A 16,805-nucleotide genomic window follows, 5' to 3' on the forward strand; every position below is an offset into this window, starting at 1 on the left:
TTACCCAGCGGTCTGTGCTTCATGTAATCTTGACCCAACTATAACTCTGCGAATACTGTCACTCTAATTCTAACTACTTAGAACATTAAACACAGCATACTTCAATAAAACGGAAAGGTCTGTCAGCATGCATGTGTCAAATAACATTTACGAAGATCTTTTATGAGCAATAAGTAAAACATGAAACATAACAATACCAAACTATGCCGAAACAGAGGGAAACGTGCTCCCTCTCCCAGTTGCCGTACTCAGAAGAGCTAATAAATCTCACTAAACAACAAGCTACTAAGTAAATAAATACAGCGCTTATTTGACTGCATCGAATTTTTCACTATTCTAGACTAGAGGAAAATACTGGACCACTCCTAAGCTTCCGCAGCTACTGGTTCCTCATTTCCTTCCGTTTTCTTTTCTTCCTTCTTCTTAGCGGACTTTTTATTACGGCGCCTCTCAATCTGAAGTGGAAAGTGATTTGCATATTAAATCAGACGAAAAATAAGTGAACCTTCTCAATTTCTTCTTCTGATGCAATCGGAAGCCAAGTGTCGATGTTGAGAGCATAATGCTCTTCACCAGGAATCGTCATCAAGAGCGCTCTGCAAAAGAAAAACATATGTTAAAATTCCACTGATCATTTATAACAATGATACATCATTCTTTCTTCGTTCAGATGCAGTAACAAATAGTGCGACATAAGGCTGACTATTCCATCCAAAATTCAAAGAAGTCTTTAGAATTTCCTTTGGAAATTGTACGAAATAAGCTGATATAAACCTGTTTATGAATGGTCCCAATGCTGGACTCCGGTGTGCACAGACAGCCTTCACCACTGCAGCAATATTCCCCTCGACTTCTTCATCAGGCATTCCAAGCTGAACAAACCACCCTTCCCAGAAATCAGACACAAGTTGTTCAAAAAGCTTACAGAGAGCCTGCCAAAAACAACTTTTGGAGACCTATGTATGAAAAAGTAGGAACGTTCCTAACACCGTTTTTCTGGACAGTTTGGGGGAATTGGGCGTGGCCACGCTCATGCCCGTAATCTACGCCCGGACGTCTATGTTTTACATAAGGTTTCCACACCACGTCAATTTTGCGATACGTTGCCTTTAAGAAAAATGCCTACATCAGTGGACAAAAAGAGGTTCTGAAAGGATGTCAAAGTTCGAAACAACATACTTCACTAATTAGGGAGAAAATAAAGAAAAAGATTTTTTATATATTCGGTCCTAAGATTTAAGAAATGACCAAAGCAATCATGGAATATGCTCATTCGAAATCTAACAATGAGCTCACCCGGCCAATAACAGCATCAGTGAGCCCCCAAATAGGATATACAGGATCCCCTTTGATTGCAAGCTTCACTCCGCTCTTGAATTTGTGTATCACGTCATGCAGATCTTCACCAAGACCTCCTAGGCAAAAATAGCATGACACTGAAGTAACGGAAATTCACGGGAAAACGGCAAAATTCGGACCAACCATTAGATCGAGTGGGGAATTTTGTCCTCAGTATTCCTCTGAGAGGAAGAATGAAAGACGCCATGTCGACATGTGCAACACAAAAATCGTAATCATCTGTTCGGAACTGTCCTTTAATAATCTGCAAAAGTTGTTGAAGTCATAACTGATCGAACAACAGAGCTGCAAAAACATCCAAAAGAGCAGGAAACAAACTGACCACAAACCTTTTTAACAACATCCTGACCTAATGCTATCTCAGCACCCGAATCCACTGCCAATTCCTGGAGTTTCGGATCATTAACGAACGCCAAGATCGTTCGCTTTTCATTGTGACTGAATGGAAAAGGAACAGGGACAATTTCGTCAGAATTTGTGACCATTTTAGTCTAAAATAAAGTAGAGCATTTCATTTTAGTCTACAACAAGGTAGGTAAAGTACCGGTAAAGTAAGTACCCTTGAACAAACAAAATATTACCAACAGGAATACAATGTTGGAGTTCAATATAAGAAACAAAACCTGTCTCTCTGTTTGCATGTTCAGCTCCAGTCGTAATCGCAGCGGTGCATTGGGATGGTTATAAATAGAAGGCCGCTGCAGCTCACGATGCATAGCTAACGCTTCAGGTACCGAATAAAACTGCGTCTTGACTTTTTTTCTGAAAAGACTAGAACATGTGTCTTATGAAAGATAACTAAAGCAAGTGTTTCTTTTCAGCCTCTTCATCTTTGTCTCTGAAAGTGATGCAGAAAAGCGGTCTCATATAAATCTGCTTAAACGGCTGCGCGGGCGGTCGCGTCGGGGCGCTGGCCCACAGCCACTTCTGCAAAATCGGTGGCCCTTTGTAGGGCCTTTTGTGCTAAAAAGCACTCGTAGCTATTCCAGGTGAAGTAAATAGGTGAGAGTGATAACCTCTACCTTCGCTACACCTGCTACATTAACTATTCTAGCTTTAAGTGTCTGCTAACTAGGATAAGTTATTTCTAGATATGTGTTCTATGTTGTGACTTCTTTCTTACTTGAAAAGTCTTTATTTCTTGACATGTGCTGGCATGGAGTTGTTTTTGGTAGGAACGTTAATGATTCGTGGCTTCTGCAACTCACGGCTCGCACAATCCTGTCTGTTAACGCATTCTTTATGTAGTTGAAAATTGGGTTTTTTTTTACGAGTTGTTACCATATGTCCGCACATTTACACTGACGTTTATCTCTACCCTTAAAGACTGCTTTTCACTTTAATCTCCTTTTCCGTTTGTTTTTAATTATTGACTTGTCGAAGATACGGTTTTCGGAGAGCATACTGTTTTACTGGAATAATGATTTACAATCGTTCGAAGTAAGGATTTCGTGAAATCCTTAATGATTTTTGTCTATTGCAACACTCGTTAACATCCATCTATGTCCGTATTTCTTTCCTCTCCATCTACTTTGGCTTGTACTTTATTTTTTATGTATTATAAGAGTGTCAACATGTTAAATGCATGGTTATCGTTATTGAAAGTCTATTTCGGAGTCACATAATTAAAAATCGTACCTTCAGTAATTCAATAATTATTTTCGTAGATTATGGAGAGGGGGGTCGTTCCGCTCATCTCTACCTAAATCACTGCAAGCATTCGGCGCCTGAATGCTGTTTTGTACTACGCCTTCTATTGCAGCGCGCCACCCTTGCATGCGTAGCCTCCCTTACTACCTATCGGGGCAGTCCCAATTGATTTTCGACGAATCTCAGGGCGGAGGCGGCGCAAGGCGTGGAGCGTTGCAATAGGTGGCGTCGTACAAAACAGAATTCTGGAGGAAGATGTTTGCAGTGATGCAGGAAGAGATGAGCGGAACTACCCCTGTCTCCGTACCGTCCTATGACCTCGTATACGGATACTCTACCTAAAATCCGTACCACCCCAGATTCGTGGTATGCTGCCTTTAAAGGGTAGAGATAAACATTAGTGAAAATGTGTAGGCACATGGCAACAACTCCTAAAAGAAACCCAATTTTCAACTACTTAAAGAATGCGTTAACAAACAGGATTGTGCCAGCCGTGAATTGCAGAAGCCACGAATCATTAACGTTCCTACCAAAAACAACTCCATGCCAGCACATGTCAAGAAATAAAGACTTTTCAAGTAAGAAAGAAGTCACAACATAGAACACATATCTAGAAATATCTTAGTTAGCAGACACTTAAAGCTAGAATAGTTAATGTAGCAGGTGTAGCGAAGGTAGAGGTTATCACTCTCACCTATTTACTTCACGTGGAATAGTTATGAGTGCTTTTTAGCACAAAAGGCCCTACAAAGGGCCACCGATTTTGCAGAAGTGGCTGTGGGCCAGCGCCCCGACGCGACCGCCCGCGCAGCCGTTTAAGTAGATTTATATGAGACCGCTTTTCTGCATCACTTTCAGAGACAAAGATGAAGAGGCTGAAAAGAAACACTTACTTTAGTTATCTTTCATAAGACACATGTTCTAGTCTTTTCAGAAAAAAGTCAAGACGCAATTTTACTCGGTACACAGAAAAACATATTTACCACACCTCATAAAAATGTTAGTTAGAGGTTTATCTGGTAAATCGACCTCATCGTCTCGATTTAACCGGCCAGGGAATTGTTGCGACGGTGACAACCTATAACAGGAAGGACCAGTCAAGAAAGCCATATTCGAGTCATGAACATTTTCGTTCCAGTCAGCCAATTGTTCTGAGGAAATTGGCAGTCGTAAAAGTTTTAAATAGGACGTTCAGAGTTTTACACACTAGACATCATCGATTTTCAAGTAAAGTCAACACAGGTTGATTCCGAATAAAGAAACTACTTTTATCATTTTTGTCAGTTTTCTATGGAACTACTTTAAACCTGGAGTAGACAAGTATACTGTTACAATTCATTTACGATAGCCTTCCAAAAGAAACAAACATTTCATAGTACTGTCAGAGTCTTTTGAGCATTACTATCAATTACAACAGTTATTCATAAGTTGCGTTAGAAAGTTGTGCGCTTAAAACTTCACATCTAGAACGGCGAAACTCACAGATTCTTCATCCTACGTATGTTTACCCGTTCCATAAAAGTGTACTGCTTTCGAGCAGCTTCTCTTTCCTCCCTCTTAAGTCGACGCTCAAGTTTCTGTTGACGTGTGATCGTCTGTTTCAATGCGCGCTTACGACCTGCAATAGGATAATAAGCTATTTCTTTCGCTCCCACACAGTTAATCTACATGTATACCTCTTTGTTGAGCGAATTCACCAACAGCTGGTCGCAGTAGATCCGTGGAAACGAGAATGCCATATGACGATGCCACTGTGGTTCGTAATAATGGTAACATCTGAATTACCATGTGTCGTCACCGTTCAAAATAAAGTTTAAACATCCATGTGGTATCGAAACGAGACATAAAGTCGTTCGAAAAGAGCGGTTCGGGAGAAAATAAAGGTAGTGAAGCAAGACTAGCACAACACTATAATGATGAGGAACGGTAATAACAAACCTTAGTAGCACATTGCAGACCGTACTGTTAGACAGGACGAAAAAAAGCGATGTGCAGTACAGAGACCCATCCAATCATGCAAAAAAAAAAAACTAACGCTGACATACAACAAACGTAGTCAGTAATGTTTCTGAGAAAGTACGTTGGTTTATCGGAGAAGCAGGGAAAAATACGTGATTCTGCACACTAGATACTGTACTATTTCATGAAGTCCGCCATTCGTGAATCGATATCGAAGCTGCACTCGACGTAGCACCGGTCGATTTCGCCATCGATCATCTACGCACCAGAACGATTGTATGAGTTGCACAGTTTGTTTAGTGTTCTTTCAGTTGAGCTGGTTCATTCTGTTGCTGCAGTGATTGCAGTGTTAGAGTTCCTTCGACGCAATTTCCACTCCTGTTTCTATCCGTGGCTCTTGTTCTGATGCTATAGCCCTGACCCATCCCTTCATACAACTTGAATTTGTGTTGTTTTCCGGGAAAGAGGATGACTACTGAGGCGACTATTCCGGACAGCGAGAAAGTGCGCATTGTCTCAGATTTCCTTCAACATGCTCCACCGGGTGAATTCAATGAGGTGAGAGTTTTTGTGTGATTTTACTGTTTCTTGTTTATGGTTTGTTATATTATAATATTGTTATTTCTTTTATACATCAAGTCAGTTACCAATTATTTGAGGTCTTCAATGCCGTGCGCATGCTGCTTAACAATGATCAGTTACTGAAGGAAGGGTGTGCTCATGCCATTACCAAATATAACGAAAGCCAATTTATACCAGTGAAAATTGAAGGAGTTGAAAAGCAGGTATCTTTTTTTTCACTTTTGTCTTTCATGACCATAGTTTTCAGTCGTCAGCATTCAAGTTTTATTGGTTTTTTTTTCTTAGGAAAAATGCGGATGACTGTTATTTTTAGGTTATGAACTTTTCAAACGTTTCAAATGTACAAGTTCATGATTCTCTTTATCTCTTGTCCTGTTAGAAAGAAATAACTGGCATCTTCGCGAAGCTTTTGCCGATTAAGGGGTCTAGAGTTTAGCGGCTCAAGAATGTTGCGGCTATTAGAAGAAAGATTATTTGATACTTTGCAGTTTGGAGCCGTGTTACTTCATTATATTTAATTTTCGGTTGCGAAAGTACCGAATCTCTGTATCTGGAACTTTTAGCAGTACATGGTGTGTTTGTACATATACGAACTTGTAGCCTCTCGCAAAATTCCATGCTAATCACTTACATGCCTCTTTCTGGCGGTTGAACAAGTTTTCCAGCATGTTTTGTCCTAAGCTATTATAACAACCTATAGCTTTCTAATTAATTTTCAAGACTTCAAGATGACAAATCTCATTTGCTTTGTTCCATAAAACTACGAAATCCCGTGGCTTTTATAAGAAAATCTCGTCAGACCTTGGTCACGCCCTTCAACGACATTGGTGGTGGACGCTACGTCGATGATGCCTCAAAGAAGTCTTTCAAATACGACCATCTTCGTAAAGAAGCAAGCGATATCCAGTCAAGTGCAGCTGAGTCGGGCCTTGTTGAATCTTGGCGCGCCGCTTTGCAAAAGGTAATTGACATCGCTTTTTTTATATGAAAAGAAGTTTCTATTTTTGCTTTTTTTGTGAAGGAATTGGATGCGTATATCGATGATCACTATTCTAAATCTGGTGTCGGATGTGTTTTCATTCGTCACGGCAACTTTACATTGTGTATAGAGTCACATCAGTTCCAACCTAAAAACTTCTGGTTTGTTTATTTTATTGTTTCTAATTCTCTCAATTAAACAGCATAATTAGCATAATTCTTCTATTTTATTTCCGACATGTTTAGCAATGGACGCTGGCGATCTGAGTGGAAAATTCCTGTTGGTGATGGTAAAACCGGTAGTCAAGAATTAGTTGGGAAAGTCAAAGTGCAGGTAAACTTCTCAGAAATTCACATTTTTGTTGCAGTATGTCATGTTACTTCTCAGAAATTCACATTTTTTTTGCAGTATGTCATGTTACTTAACCTTATTTCTTTGCGAACTTTCATCCGTAGTTTATTTTTGTGGAGTTCCCTTGTCATTTTTCTTTCTTTTTTTTCTAAAAAGAAAAAAGTTTTTTTTCTTTTTAGAAAAAAGAAAGTTCCGATTTTAAGGTGCACTATTACGAGGATGGTAATGTGCAACTGTTTTCCGAGAAAGATTTCAATCTGAAGATACAAGTTACTGTAAGTTCTTTGTTCCCGAAGAATATTTCGCAGATAAATCATTTTGCGTCTTCAGAGTGATCTCGAAAAAACTGCTAAGGACATACTATCCACGATTCGTGATGAGGAAGGAAAATATCAGGTATTTTAGTCGTACTTAGAAGTCGAATTATTAGTTCTCTTTTTCTTACCTTTGTCCACTGCCTTCCATGTGCAATTTTAATATTGCATTGAGTATTGCATGCTGCGTTGTCCGATAGTAGAAATCTTTTATCACGTTTTTGTTAAATAAACAGGATCGGGCTGCTGTTTCGTCTCTGATTGTTTCATCTAAGTGTATTATTTTATTTCGGCATCAATTTTGACTGTTGATTTCCGGATGGTGTTTACTTACACCATGATTATATTTCAGCAAGCTGTACAAGAAAACTATGCCTCGATGTCCGACAACACTTTTAAGGCACTTCGGAGACAACTACCAGTCATTCGTGCTAAGATGGACTGGCACAAGGCAAGTACCATGTTTTGTTCCATCTCTCCGTAGTGACTCATGACCGCTTTTGAGAATGGACAAATGAATATGTTTTTCCTGCAACGAATAAAAAGGAGAATTAAATCAGTTATCAGATCTCTCCGCTATGACTACAAAAAATGGCTTTGAGCTATAGAACAGAGTTGACACCATTTACAGTGGTATTCAGGGAAGAAGTTCCGGTGAAACTTTTAGAAATTTGGGGAAAATTGATGTGTTGAATTGAGTTAATATAGTGCGACTCAGGTAATTTTTTTTGGACAATTTTAAGCTGTGTCTGTTTCTGTTTCTGTTTAACCATACATCTCATAGTTACAGATAAAGACAAAAACAAGCACTTGGGTTTTGTGAAGTGGCTTCCAACTTTTTCCAACTCACCTATTATTATACTCCTAAAACATTTATGAACATTCTCGCAGTTACTACGCTACTCTGGCATGTCCGTACTTGAATGCATGTACGTTAGTTGTTGAACCGTTGCAAATTTTATATCTGATAGACACGGCACTAGTTTGAAATCTTTTTTCTGTTGCTTCTTTTGAACGACTCCCTCCACAATATTTCGTCAATTACTTTGCACTAGTGGAATATGTTCGTCCTCAAAACTATACATCTACGTCTTCCCCGTCGTAGTGCAATGTTGTGGCTCGCTCTTTCCCTAACAAAAAATTACAGGAGAGGCTTAAGGATTCAATGTCATCCTTTCTATGTGTCGGTGGAAATAAGAAGTTTACCAATTGATCTCGTCGCGGAAAAAAAAACTTCTATTTAAAGTGTATGACATAATTTTTTTATCCGATGAAGCTATACGGATTATGATCATTTATGAAATGTGTAAAAATATTAAATTTGCTGAAATTTTTGTAGTGTATCTTATGTGCTATAGAGAAACTGAACCGAGTATTGTGCGGAATAAATATCGCGTTTATTCAGAGATATGTTTTGTCTATGTTTGAAGAGCCAATTAATTAAATGACATTTTGAGTGATTGCGTGCGCCAATGTATGCTAAAAAGCGCCAACATATCGTTTTTTTTACTACGTTTTTGCTTATTTCTCGCTCACTTCCCCATTAATTCCGGTCCAGTAGATCGATGATTGTGGTAAAGAACATTGCTGTATGTTCTGTCTAGTTGATTTTATATTTATCGTATTCACTGCTTCAGGATCCATTCGTCACAGTAGTTTTTCAGTTAAAGGCATCACCCCGCGAATCTGAGGTGGTGCAGATTTCAGGTGGAGTATTCGTATACAGGATGGGAGACTACGGAGAGGAAGGTGATTCCGTTCATTTCTTCCTAATTGCCGTAAAAAACGGCCCGAAAGATACGGCTTCATTCGTTTTGGCGCACCATTTTGTACAAGAGGTTCGATTGGAGCGCGCCAGTCTTGTGCGGCGCCGCATCTTCCGGGCCGTTTTTCACGGCAATTAGCAAGAAATGGACGAAATCACCTCCCTCTCCGTAGTCTCCCATCCCGTATACGAATACTCCACCTGAAATCTGCACCACCTCAGATTCGTGGGGTGATGCCTTTAACATGATCTGGCGGTTGATTCGCGCGTATCCGTGAATTATTTCGCGGATATCGATTATTTTGAAAAAAAAAACATGAAGAAAGCAGAAAGATAGTTCCCTATTGCGATGCCTAGAACGTCATGTGTTATGAAAGCTCGGAAAATTACATTATTAACGTTTTCGAAGAGTTTTGGGAAACATGCTTGATTAGTTTGCCCGGAAAGTAATAATACACTTGGGAAAGTACCGCCTCCGTACCAAACCGTATTCGCATCTATCAGTTGTGTAAGAAAGTAGGCGATGAAGAACGAAAGTTCTACTCTCTGCTTGATGAAGCTCAAGAAAATCAATTAAAAACTGGAAGTTTAACTGTTATGTGAAATCTCACAGCGCTCTTACCACTAGCCAACATCTTGTAGATGTCAGCCGTACTTTAATAGTGCATCCGCCAAATATCCTACGACTCGGCAACATTCTATTTTATCGTCTTCCTGGTTCTCACACAACTCGTAATGAGCATGATAAAGTGGCAAAGAGAATGCATTGGTTATTGGTTGCATTGTTATTATTCGGTATAGCTCAGAATACCACCATATTCGTTTCTTAGCTAATTAAACAGAGCTGAAGGAACGCAGAAGACGAATTTGTAGTTATACCGTTCTTTGCTAAATGAAAAAAAACGAAGCAAGTTTGTTCCGGATCTAATCTTTGAAATAAACGTGAACAAACATACTCACTTTCGGGGTTTGATGAATGGCTTTCCTTATATTTTTAGCAAGGTGATATCTCTTTCAGGTACAATCCTATAGGATTGGTCAGGAAATGAAGCCGCAGTGAGTATGGCTCGTCGAAAAATACCCTCGCTTAAGTGCTGTTATTTCTTCGTTCAGTTCCAGTTTGTTAATGTTATTGAGTTGGTTCTCAACACTATATGCGTGATTCTCTTTCCGCTTTAGTTATCTGGACTAGACTGATGAATCAACGTTCATCACGTTTCTCCGTAAATTGTGTAGATCTTAGCCAAGAAACCAGTGTTTCAGTAAACCGCAATGATTACTATATGTAATTTTGCTAATTTGTTCTGATTGGAAGGCACGTTCCTCATCGTGCTGTTTTCTCCAATTTTTTCTCTCTCTTCTCTCGTACGATTTCAGCTATAGGTGTTGTTTTGTTTAGGTTGCTGCTCCAAACAGTCGATACTGCTGAAAAGTTTTACAAGGAAATTTTTCATGTTTCTATACACATCCTCATATTTAAAACTTTTTCTGTGTCACATGTGTAAAGTTTCTTTCCTCAGTAATATCTCGCTGGCCAAATACTTTTTGAGTAAAAGTTACCTAATTATCGAATGCTTGTATATTTTAATAAATTTTTTACGTTTTGCGGTGATTCTCTTTTCTCCTAGAGATGTTTGGCATTCTCATACACTTTCACACTAGATATTTGATTACAGTATGCTCCAGGGTTTTTAGTCGGGTCGAAATGACATGAAGCAGTTGCGTGAGCGACTGCGTTCAAAGGAACACGGTGGAGACAGCGGTTGGAATCGACGTGGGACCATCGCGAACTGCAGCGATGGGTGGTGGTAGTAAGGATCCTCACTCGATCCTAACCGCGCCGTTTCCGGTGCAGCCGCTTAGGCAACTGCACTGTGCTTCATTTCGTTTTGACCTTACTATACCTTACTATATGTCTCCGTCAGAATTTGGTTGACATTGTGATCAGCTGTGTTAGGAAATTTTATGCTTTTCTATCTAAGACTATTTTCAGCGGAAACGTTTTCATTCTTGTTTTGTGATGCAGAGTTCGATGTTTTGTGTTTGGTGTCTCTGCGGTTTTTCTTCTATGCTATTGGTATCTAAAATAGGGATAGATAGCGCACTGCAGTCTCATGCCATACGCATCCTCATATCCTTGGATATTTTGTCACTTCTGGACATCTTTTCTTGTTCTCAAGTTCTTTTGCGATTGAACAGGGCTCAGGAAAAGAAGTTTTGGCTACAGGGACGCGAACCACACGAGACTGAAGGAAAATCTATTATGTAGCGGGTAGTTTCTTGTGCAGTCCAGTTCTGCTGAAAAACACCCTAAATCAAGGGTATTATTTCCAATGATTTGCGTGTTTACTACTACTTTTCTTATTCTGAATCATCCTTTGACTGCGATTGCCCGCATTCTTGAGCAGAACTTTGTCAACCTACGATTTTCAGGTGAAACTTGCACAGAAGTGTCGTTATTCCATATTCTGACGTCTGATCTGAACAGTCTCTCGATGACGAATATCTTCAAGTCCTTTATCATCTCAGTCCAGAACTCCTGTTTTCACTGAGGTGTCCTTTTCCAGCTTGAACCCGACAGACTCCTCAGAACACTTTGAAGAAGGCAGTCTGCTGATCTTCTTAATATATGACCAAAGAAGCGAAGGCTGTGGCCAGTTTCAATAGCGGTGCAGCATGTTGGTATCTTCCATGTGTTATCCGCCACTACACCACATCGATTTCTGCATAAAGAGCTTTATTACAGCATTTTCTGGGGCAGATGTAGCCAAGCAGAAGTATAAGCAGTTTCCTTTCCGTGCAGTCAAGCTTCTCCACCACTCGTGGACAGTGCAGCCGAAGTCTCCGATTAGTACATCATCATGGGACGAATTGCGGATTGGTAGACTCGCAATTTGACATTGTTAGCAATGAATTTCTGCCACAGGAACTTCGTTAAAGAGTTGAATCCAGAAGTGGTCTTAACGCATTAGGCTGCAGCTGGCTTCAATGTAAAGTTGACAGTGTATTGAAGTTTCGTATTGCTTTCCGCCAATATAACAACGTCGTGGGCATTCTCAGGTCGATCAATGAGCATCCTGGTGGTGCTAAGACGTTGTCGACAAGACACTGATCGACTGTTCCTCGCATGATGTCATCTATGGCGAAGTTTGGCAGAGAACTTCTTACAACTATCCCTTCTCTCACTCCACTTACCACTTGGCACGAATGCTGCAGTTATTTGTTTGTTCAGCTCAACAAGTAGGGGGGGGGGCGGACTTTTCTGCTTCTCCATCGGTGCGTAGCACGTTGAGAAGACAGCCTCCAAGACTCGAAAACGGCTCCAAAGTCCGGGAAGACTGTTCGCACTGGCTTCGAATACCGCTGCCAAATTTTGATCACTCTTCTGGCGAAAAACACCGGTTCAATCGTAGATGGGATAGGGCGAAGCCAGCTTGCTTTTAGGGCTTCGTTTCTTCGCGAAGCTCAACAAGTTGGTCCAGGACAATCTGCTCCAAAGTCGTACATAACACGCAGCAAGGAGTTTCCTCGATTGTTCCAATGGTCCGTGACGGATAACTTCTTGTGTGGGTATCTACGGTAGCGTGTCTACATTAGTCATCCTTCCGTCTATCCATGTTGAACGGATGATCTTAATCTCACAAATGGCAGACGAAGGAAGAGATTTCACCACTTCTGCGCTACTTCCGTTGTCTCCACCAGATTTTCCATTTTTCATCTTTTTGATGCAGGCAAGAACTTCCTATTCGGTCGGTGGCTCCCCGATATTCCAGTCTATAAACGTGCTCGATTTCGGGAAATGACGACACTTGTTCATTCGTTCGTTCATTAAAGTCTTAAGATGATTTTTCCAAATTGGTAGGGTTGCTCCATCGACACTCACTTCATACGGCAGTGTTGAGGACTACTGAACACCTTTTCTTCTTGCCGCCATAATGTTTTGGTAAAGCGTAGAGCTTCCGCGGGTTCTTGTCTTGCGACGCCTTTTCAAACTTCTTCGCTCTTCTTTTGATGTCTATTCGTTGTTGTGGTCTTGTTGCAGCCGACGACGCAACTTTCTTCTCAAGCGCTTTTCCGGTTGAAATCATCACGGCTGCGAGCAGCACATAAGCAGTTATATCCAGATTCTGTTTGACAAACAGATGCAAAGACAAACTTCTTTCGCGACATTAGAACCAGCAGCGTTTCTCTTGCAGCATCATGTTTACACTTTGTGAAGTAATCTGCATCGCACAGTTTCTTTCTGGTCCGTACTCTAACATGAGTAAACACCCATTGGCAGAATTTCCTTCTGCATTCTTCATCTTTCAGACCTGCCATGTCGATTTTCGATTGAGTTGGAACACCTAAGTTTCTCTTGGGGAATCGCATCTTCAAGCTGAGAAGAACTCGACGGTGGTCAGTTTCAAGTCCGACGTCCCTAACAGCTTTACATTTCCTTACTTCCGACTGAAGAATATTCCTCGTCAGGTGTAGTAGAGCTGAAGTTTGAGAGTTCTCGTCTTTCGCTCGCGCTGCTCTTCAGGTGCCAAAAATGTTCACCTTTGCAACGTAAGCTGATGACGTCGATTATCCTTTTGTACTTGAAAGCGATGATGAATCATGTCTGTTCACAAAAGTCGACTAGACGGTTACCCGTATCCGGAGAGAGCTAAGCTTTGTGAAATCATTTCTCTAGTACATCGGACTGATGTCGTAGATGCGATAGTCTGAACCGCTGCTCTGACCCCTTTCAATTTTCGACGGTTGACGTAGGGACTCTCCTCACCTGAGGGGGCCCGGCTTCTTCCTATTTAATCTATGATTGCTGTTCAAGTCCAGTCTTCCCATTCGCGTCGATTTCGTCAATGACCACCTGTTGGCTGGGTATTCTTGGCGTAAAAGCACTGAATTCATCATAGAAAGCGTCTTTATTGTTGTGTTCAGCGTTTTCCTTAGGTGGATAAGCGCTTATGATCCAGAGTTTGGTCATCTGCGATGCCGGCGTAGTATGATCGGGTCAAAAAAGTATGAAGCACGGTGGAGTTGCGTAAGCGGTTTGCTCGAAGCGGCGCGACGGAGATAACGGTTAGAATCGATGTGGGAGCATTGTGAACTGCAGCGATGGATGGTGCGAGCAAGGGTCCTCCTGCGATCCTTAACGAAGCCCTCCATCGCGGGGCTTCGAGCGCAGCCGCTTATGCAAATTGCACGGTGATTCTTGTCGTTTTGACCGTATTATACAAACGCAAATCTAAACGTTCAGCCAAATTTCTCCACTCGGTTTTTGTAGTCATTTCTGGCAGCTATCACTCAGTCTCCTATCATCTTTTCATCAGCATCGCCGCAGTATAGTCGAATCAAAACGACGTGAATCGTGAGTGTAGCTGCAGTGCATTTGCGCGCGCTCGAAGCGGCGCTGTGAAGGCAACAGTTCGAAACGAGTTGGCACCGTCCGATGGGTGCTGCCTGCAAGGGTTTCACCACGCTCCTAGCCGCTACTCTCCAGCAAAGCGCCTCGAGAGAAGCCGCATACTTAATTGCATACGTGCTTCATGTTGTTTTGACCCTACTATAGATAGTGTAGCATCCGACACTGATGACTGGCTGGTCTCTGATGCGTGTTTCCTGTAGTGCACCAGACGACAAACAAAGATCTCTTAGAAGCCTAGACAGGGCGGCTTGTTGGAGCTCCTTTGACATTGACGAATGGTTGTTGCCAAAGAATCCAAGCTCCCTCAAAGGGGTTGATCTTTCGGGTTATTGGCGCCGGAGATGTGCTGGACGACAGCTTTTTGTAAGGTATGGGGACTTGGCGCCATATAACTGTGCAGGTTATATAGCTCGTACGTTCTCAAAGCGTACACTCGAATGCGTGATTGCGTTTAGTGAAAGCACGGCACCACGTGCAGATAGCAGTCAGGCTTGTGTTGGTGACATCTTGTATTGCAAACAAGTTGTGCACTTTGTTTTATGTTCTTCATCCTATTATGTCCCTATAAATTGCAATTCCTAGCTATTTTGCTCTAATTTTGAGCCGTATTTTTTTTTGAAAGCAGTTGTTCTGTTTTTGCCTGCGCGCCTCGAAGGAAATTTTTTGCGTTTCCATTGCATTTCGATGAGCGAGTTTTATTAATTCACTATCATGTCGGACGAGCACAACACTTTCGTCTTCTGACTTAGACAGCCCAACTTTTGACGTCCGATGTTTTTTTTTTTTCATTGAAATGAAAGACAGGAAGGCTAACGGTGGACGTGTTTTAGAATGTTGTTATGGTTCTTTGAAAAATACATTTAGTTTTCTAGATGTTGTAATATATACAAGTGTGTAATATGCTGCTATATCATGCTATAAATAGCGGGCTTAGTCTGTCGCGTGTGTGGGGTGTGTGTGATGTGTGTCACGAAATTTGAAAGAGGGGGTAGTCCCAAGGCGTCGGATTGATGCGCTGGCATAGTAGAGCGGTAAAATAGCGTGCGACGGGTCCAACAGCTTTGAATTGGTGCACCGACGCCAAAAAGCTATAAAATGGAGTGCGATGGGTTCACCGGCTTCGAATTAGTGCGCTAGCGCCAGAAAGTTACGAAATGGGGTGCGATGGGTCCAATGGCGTCGAATTGGTACGCCGGCGTTGTTGAGCGATAAAATGGGGTGCGAAGGGTTCATCTGGGAATTGCTGCGTCATAGTGCAGTAGTATCGCGCGCTAACTTCGTGTGTATGTCACAAAAGGTAAGTGGGACGTTGCAACGTTTTGGGGTGGGGAAAAGCAACGCGCCCAATGCGCGCGTTGCTTTTCCCCACTATGTCTAATTCTCGCCTTTGTTTCCTTGCACATTTGCCTCAGACTGATAACATGCCGTCCTCAGAAAGTGAAAACACGAACGAAACCGGCTGCTTAAATAGTGGCGAACAGCTTATGTGATCTGACGTGGAACGTTATCTTTATCACCACGATAACATTGTTCACGTTATTCCATGTTAATACATCATCCTGTGATAACTGTTGGGAGAGAACCCACACTTCGAATAATACTCTCAAATTGTGTCCATATTATGTGGGTATCGAGGGAATGTTTGGAACTGAAGTTTTAAATGTAAAACTTCTCTAAATGTAGAACTGACGCGTTTAGAGACAATCTATAAAATCTTTCGCCTAAATTTATAGAAAAAAAAGAAAGGAGGAAGCGTTGTTGGAAAAACACAATCCTAATTTTATAGAAAATGCCACTTCTATTAATTTTCGTTCATCAACGAAGGCGAGGGAAGTGAACACCACAGAAAAAATATATACCACATATTATATGTACAAGTCAATGTCTCTCTTTTTCCACCCAATGTTCTCTTTTTTGAATCATGACAAACGCGTGGTCGAACTGTATTAGCTGGCTGAACTCAATATTAGCAAACAATTACTGTGAGAAACTGAACCAGTCTTTGAATTATTTGCTTCCGGAATGTACTAAAATTTTGGCTTCGTTGATTTTGAGACGGTTATATGATAGATTCCGAAATTGAAGAAGCCTTTTTACGAATTCTCTTTTTGGATGCACGGTGTTTTTTTTAGACTCGTAGAGGCTGTCGAAAAATAGATTTTTCTAGTGTAACCTAGCATTCAAGACATGAACCGTTTGCAGACTCAGCAATAAAACTCAAAAACATGTAGCAACGATGTCAATTTCTGTTTTGCCGTTCGACTTGAAGTCCTCGATAAGGACGTTAGCAATCGACGAAAACATGTTGCGCTAATCGATGAAAGAACATTTATAGCGAACCGCGCTGGCAACGAATTCTGTTTTTGCCTGAAATGGCGACATCTAGATCAGTCTTGTGTTCCATTATGCTTCTGCGCGTGTTCCTATTCGCTA

At 41.2% G+C, this 16,805-nt stretch overlaps 3 protein-coding genes across 5 annotated transcripts; 1 reads left to right on the forward strand and 2 right to left on the reverse strand.

Moving 5' to 3' along the window:
- Window positions 1-365: 365 nt before the first annotated feature.
- RB195_002059 (uncharacterized protein) lies at window positions 366-5,025 on the reverse strand (the record flags this gene model as incomplete). Of its 2 annotated transcripts, XM_064199130.1 has the most annotated exons (12): window positions 366-455; window positions 506-596; window positions 775-872; window positions 1,297-1,415; window positions 1,483-1,603; window positions 1,689-1,850; window positions 1,983-2,121; window positions 3,998-4,087; window positions 4,492-4,627; window positions 4,686-4,785; window positions 4,948-4,971; window positions 5,014-5,025. In XM_064199130.1, the coding sequence occupies 12 exons, from the start codon at window positions 5,023-5,025 to the stop codon at window positions 366-368; spliced, it is 1,182 nt and encodes a 393-aa protein (XP_064055011.1). The 2 variants fall into 2 exon arrangements, with proteins under 2 accessions (XP_064055011.1, XP_013305236.2); XM_013449782.2 differs by lacking the exons at window positions 4,948-4,971; window positions 5,014-5,025.
- A 411-nt stretch (window positions 5,026-5,436) lies between these two features.
- Window positions 5,437-12,542, forward strand: RB195_002060 (uncharacterized protein; the record flags this gene model as incomplete). 2 transcript variants are annotated; one of them, XM_064199131.1, is made up of 12 exons in its annotated part: window positions 5,437-5,526; window positions 5,628-5,753; window positions 6,350-6,511; window positions 6,572-6,690; window positions 6,775-6,862; window positions 7,084-7,155; window positions 7,211-7,276; window positions 7,547-7,645; window positions 9,978-10,015; window positions 10,073-10,095; window positions 10,359-10,413; window positions 12,404-12,542. In XM_064199131.1, the coding sequence occupies 12 exons, from the start codon at window positions 5,437-5,439 to the stop codon at window positions 12,540-12,542; spliced, it is 1,077 nt and encodes a 358-aa protein (XP_064055012.1). The 2 variants fall into 2 exon arrangements, with proteins under 2 accessions (XP_064055012.1, XP_013305235.1); XM_013449781.2 differs by lacking the exons at window positions 10,073-10,095; window positions 10,359-10,413; window positions 12,404-12,542 and having other exon boundaries at window positions 9,978-10,019.
- Window positions 12,543-12,843: 301 nt separating this feature from the next.
- On the reverse strand, window positions 12,844-13,047 carry RB195_002061 (uncharacterized protein; the record flags this gene model as incomplete). Its single annotated transcript, XM_064199132.1, has 1 exon — window positions 12,844-13,047. The coding sequence occupies one exon, from the start codon at window positions 13,045-13,047 to the stop codon at window positions 12,844-12,846; it is 204 nt and encodes a 67-aa protein (XP_064055013.1).
- Between the last annotated feature and the right edge of the window lie 3,758 nt (window positions 13,048-16,805).

Source organism: Necator americanus, chromosome IV (genome assembly GCF_031761385.1).
Source record: "Necator americanus strain Aroian chromosome IV, whole genome shotgun sequence".
Lineage (NCBI taxonomy): Eukaryota > Metazoa > Nematoda > Chromadorea > Rhabditida > Ancylostomatidae > Necator > Necator americanus.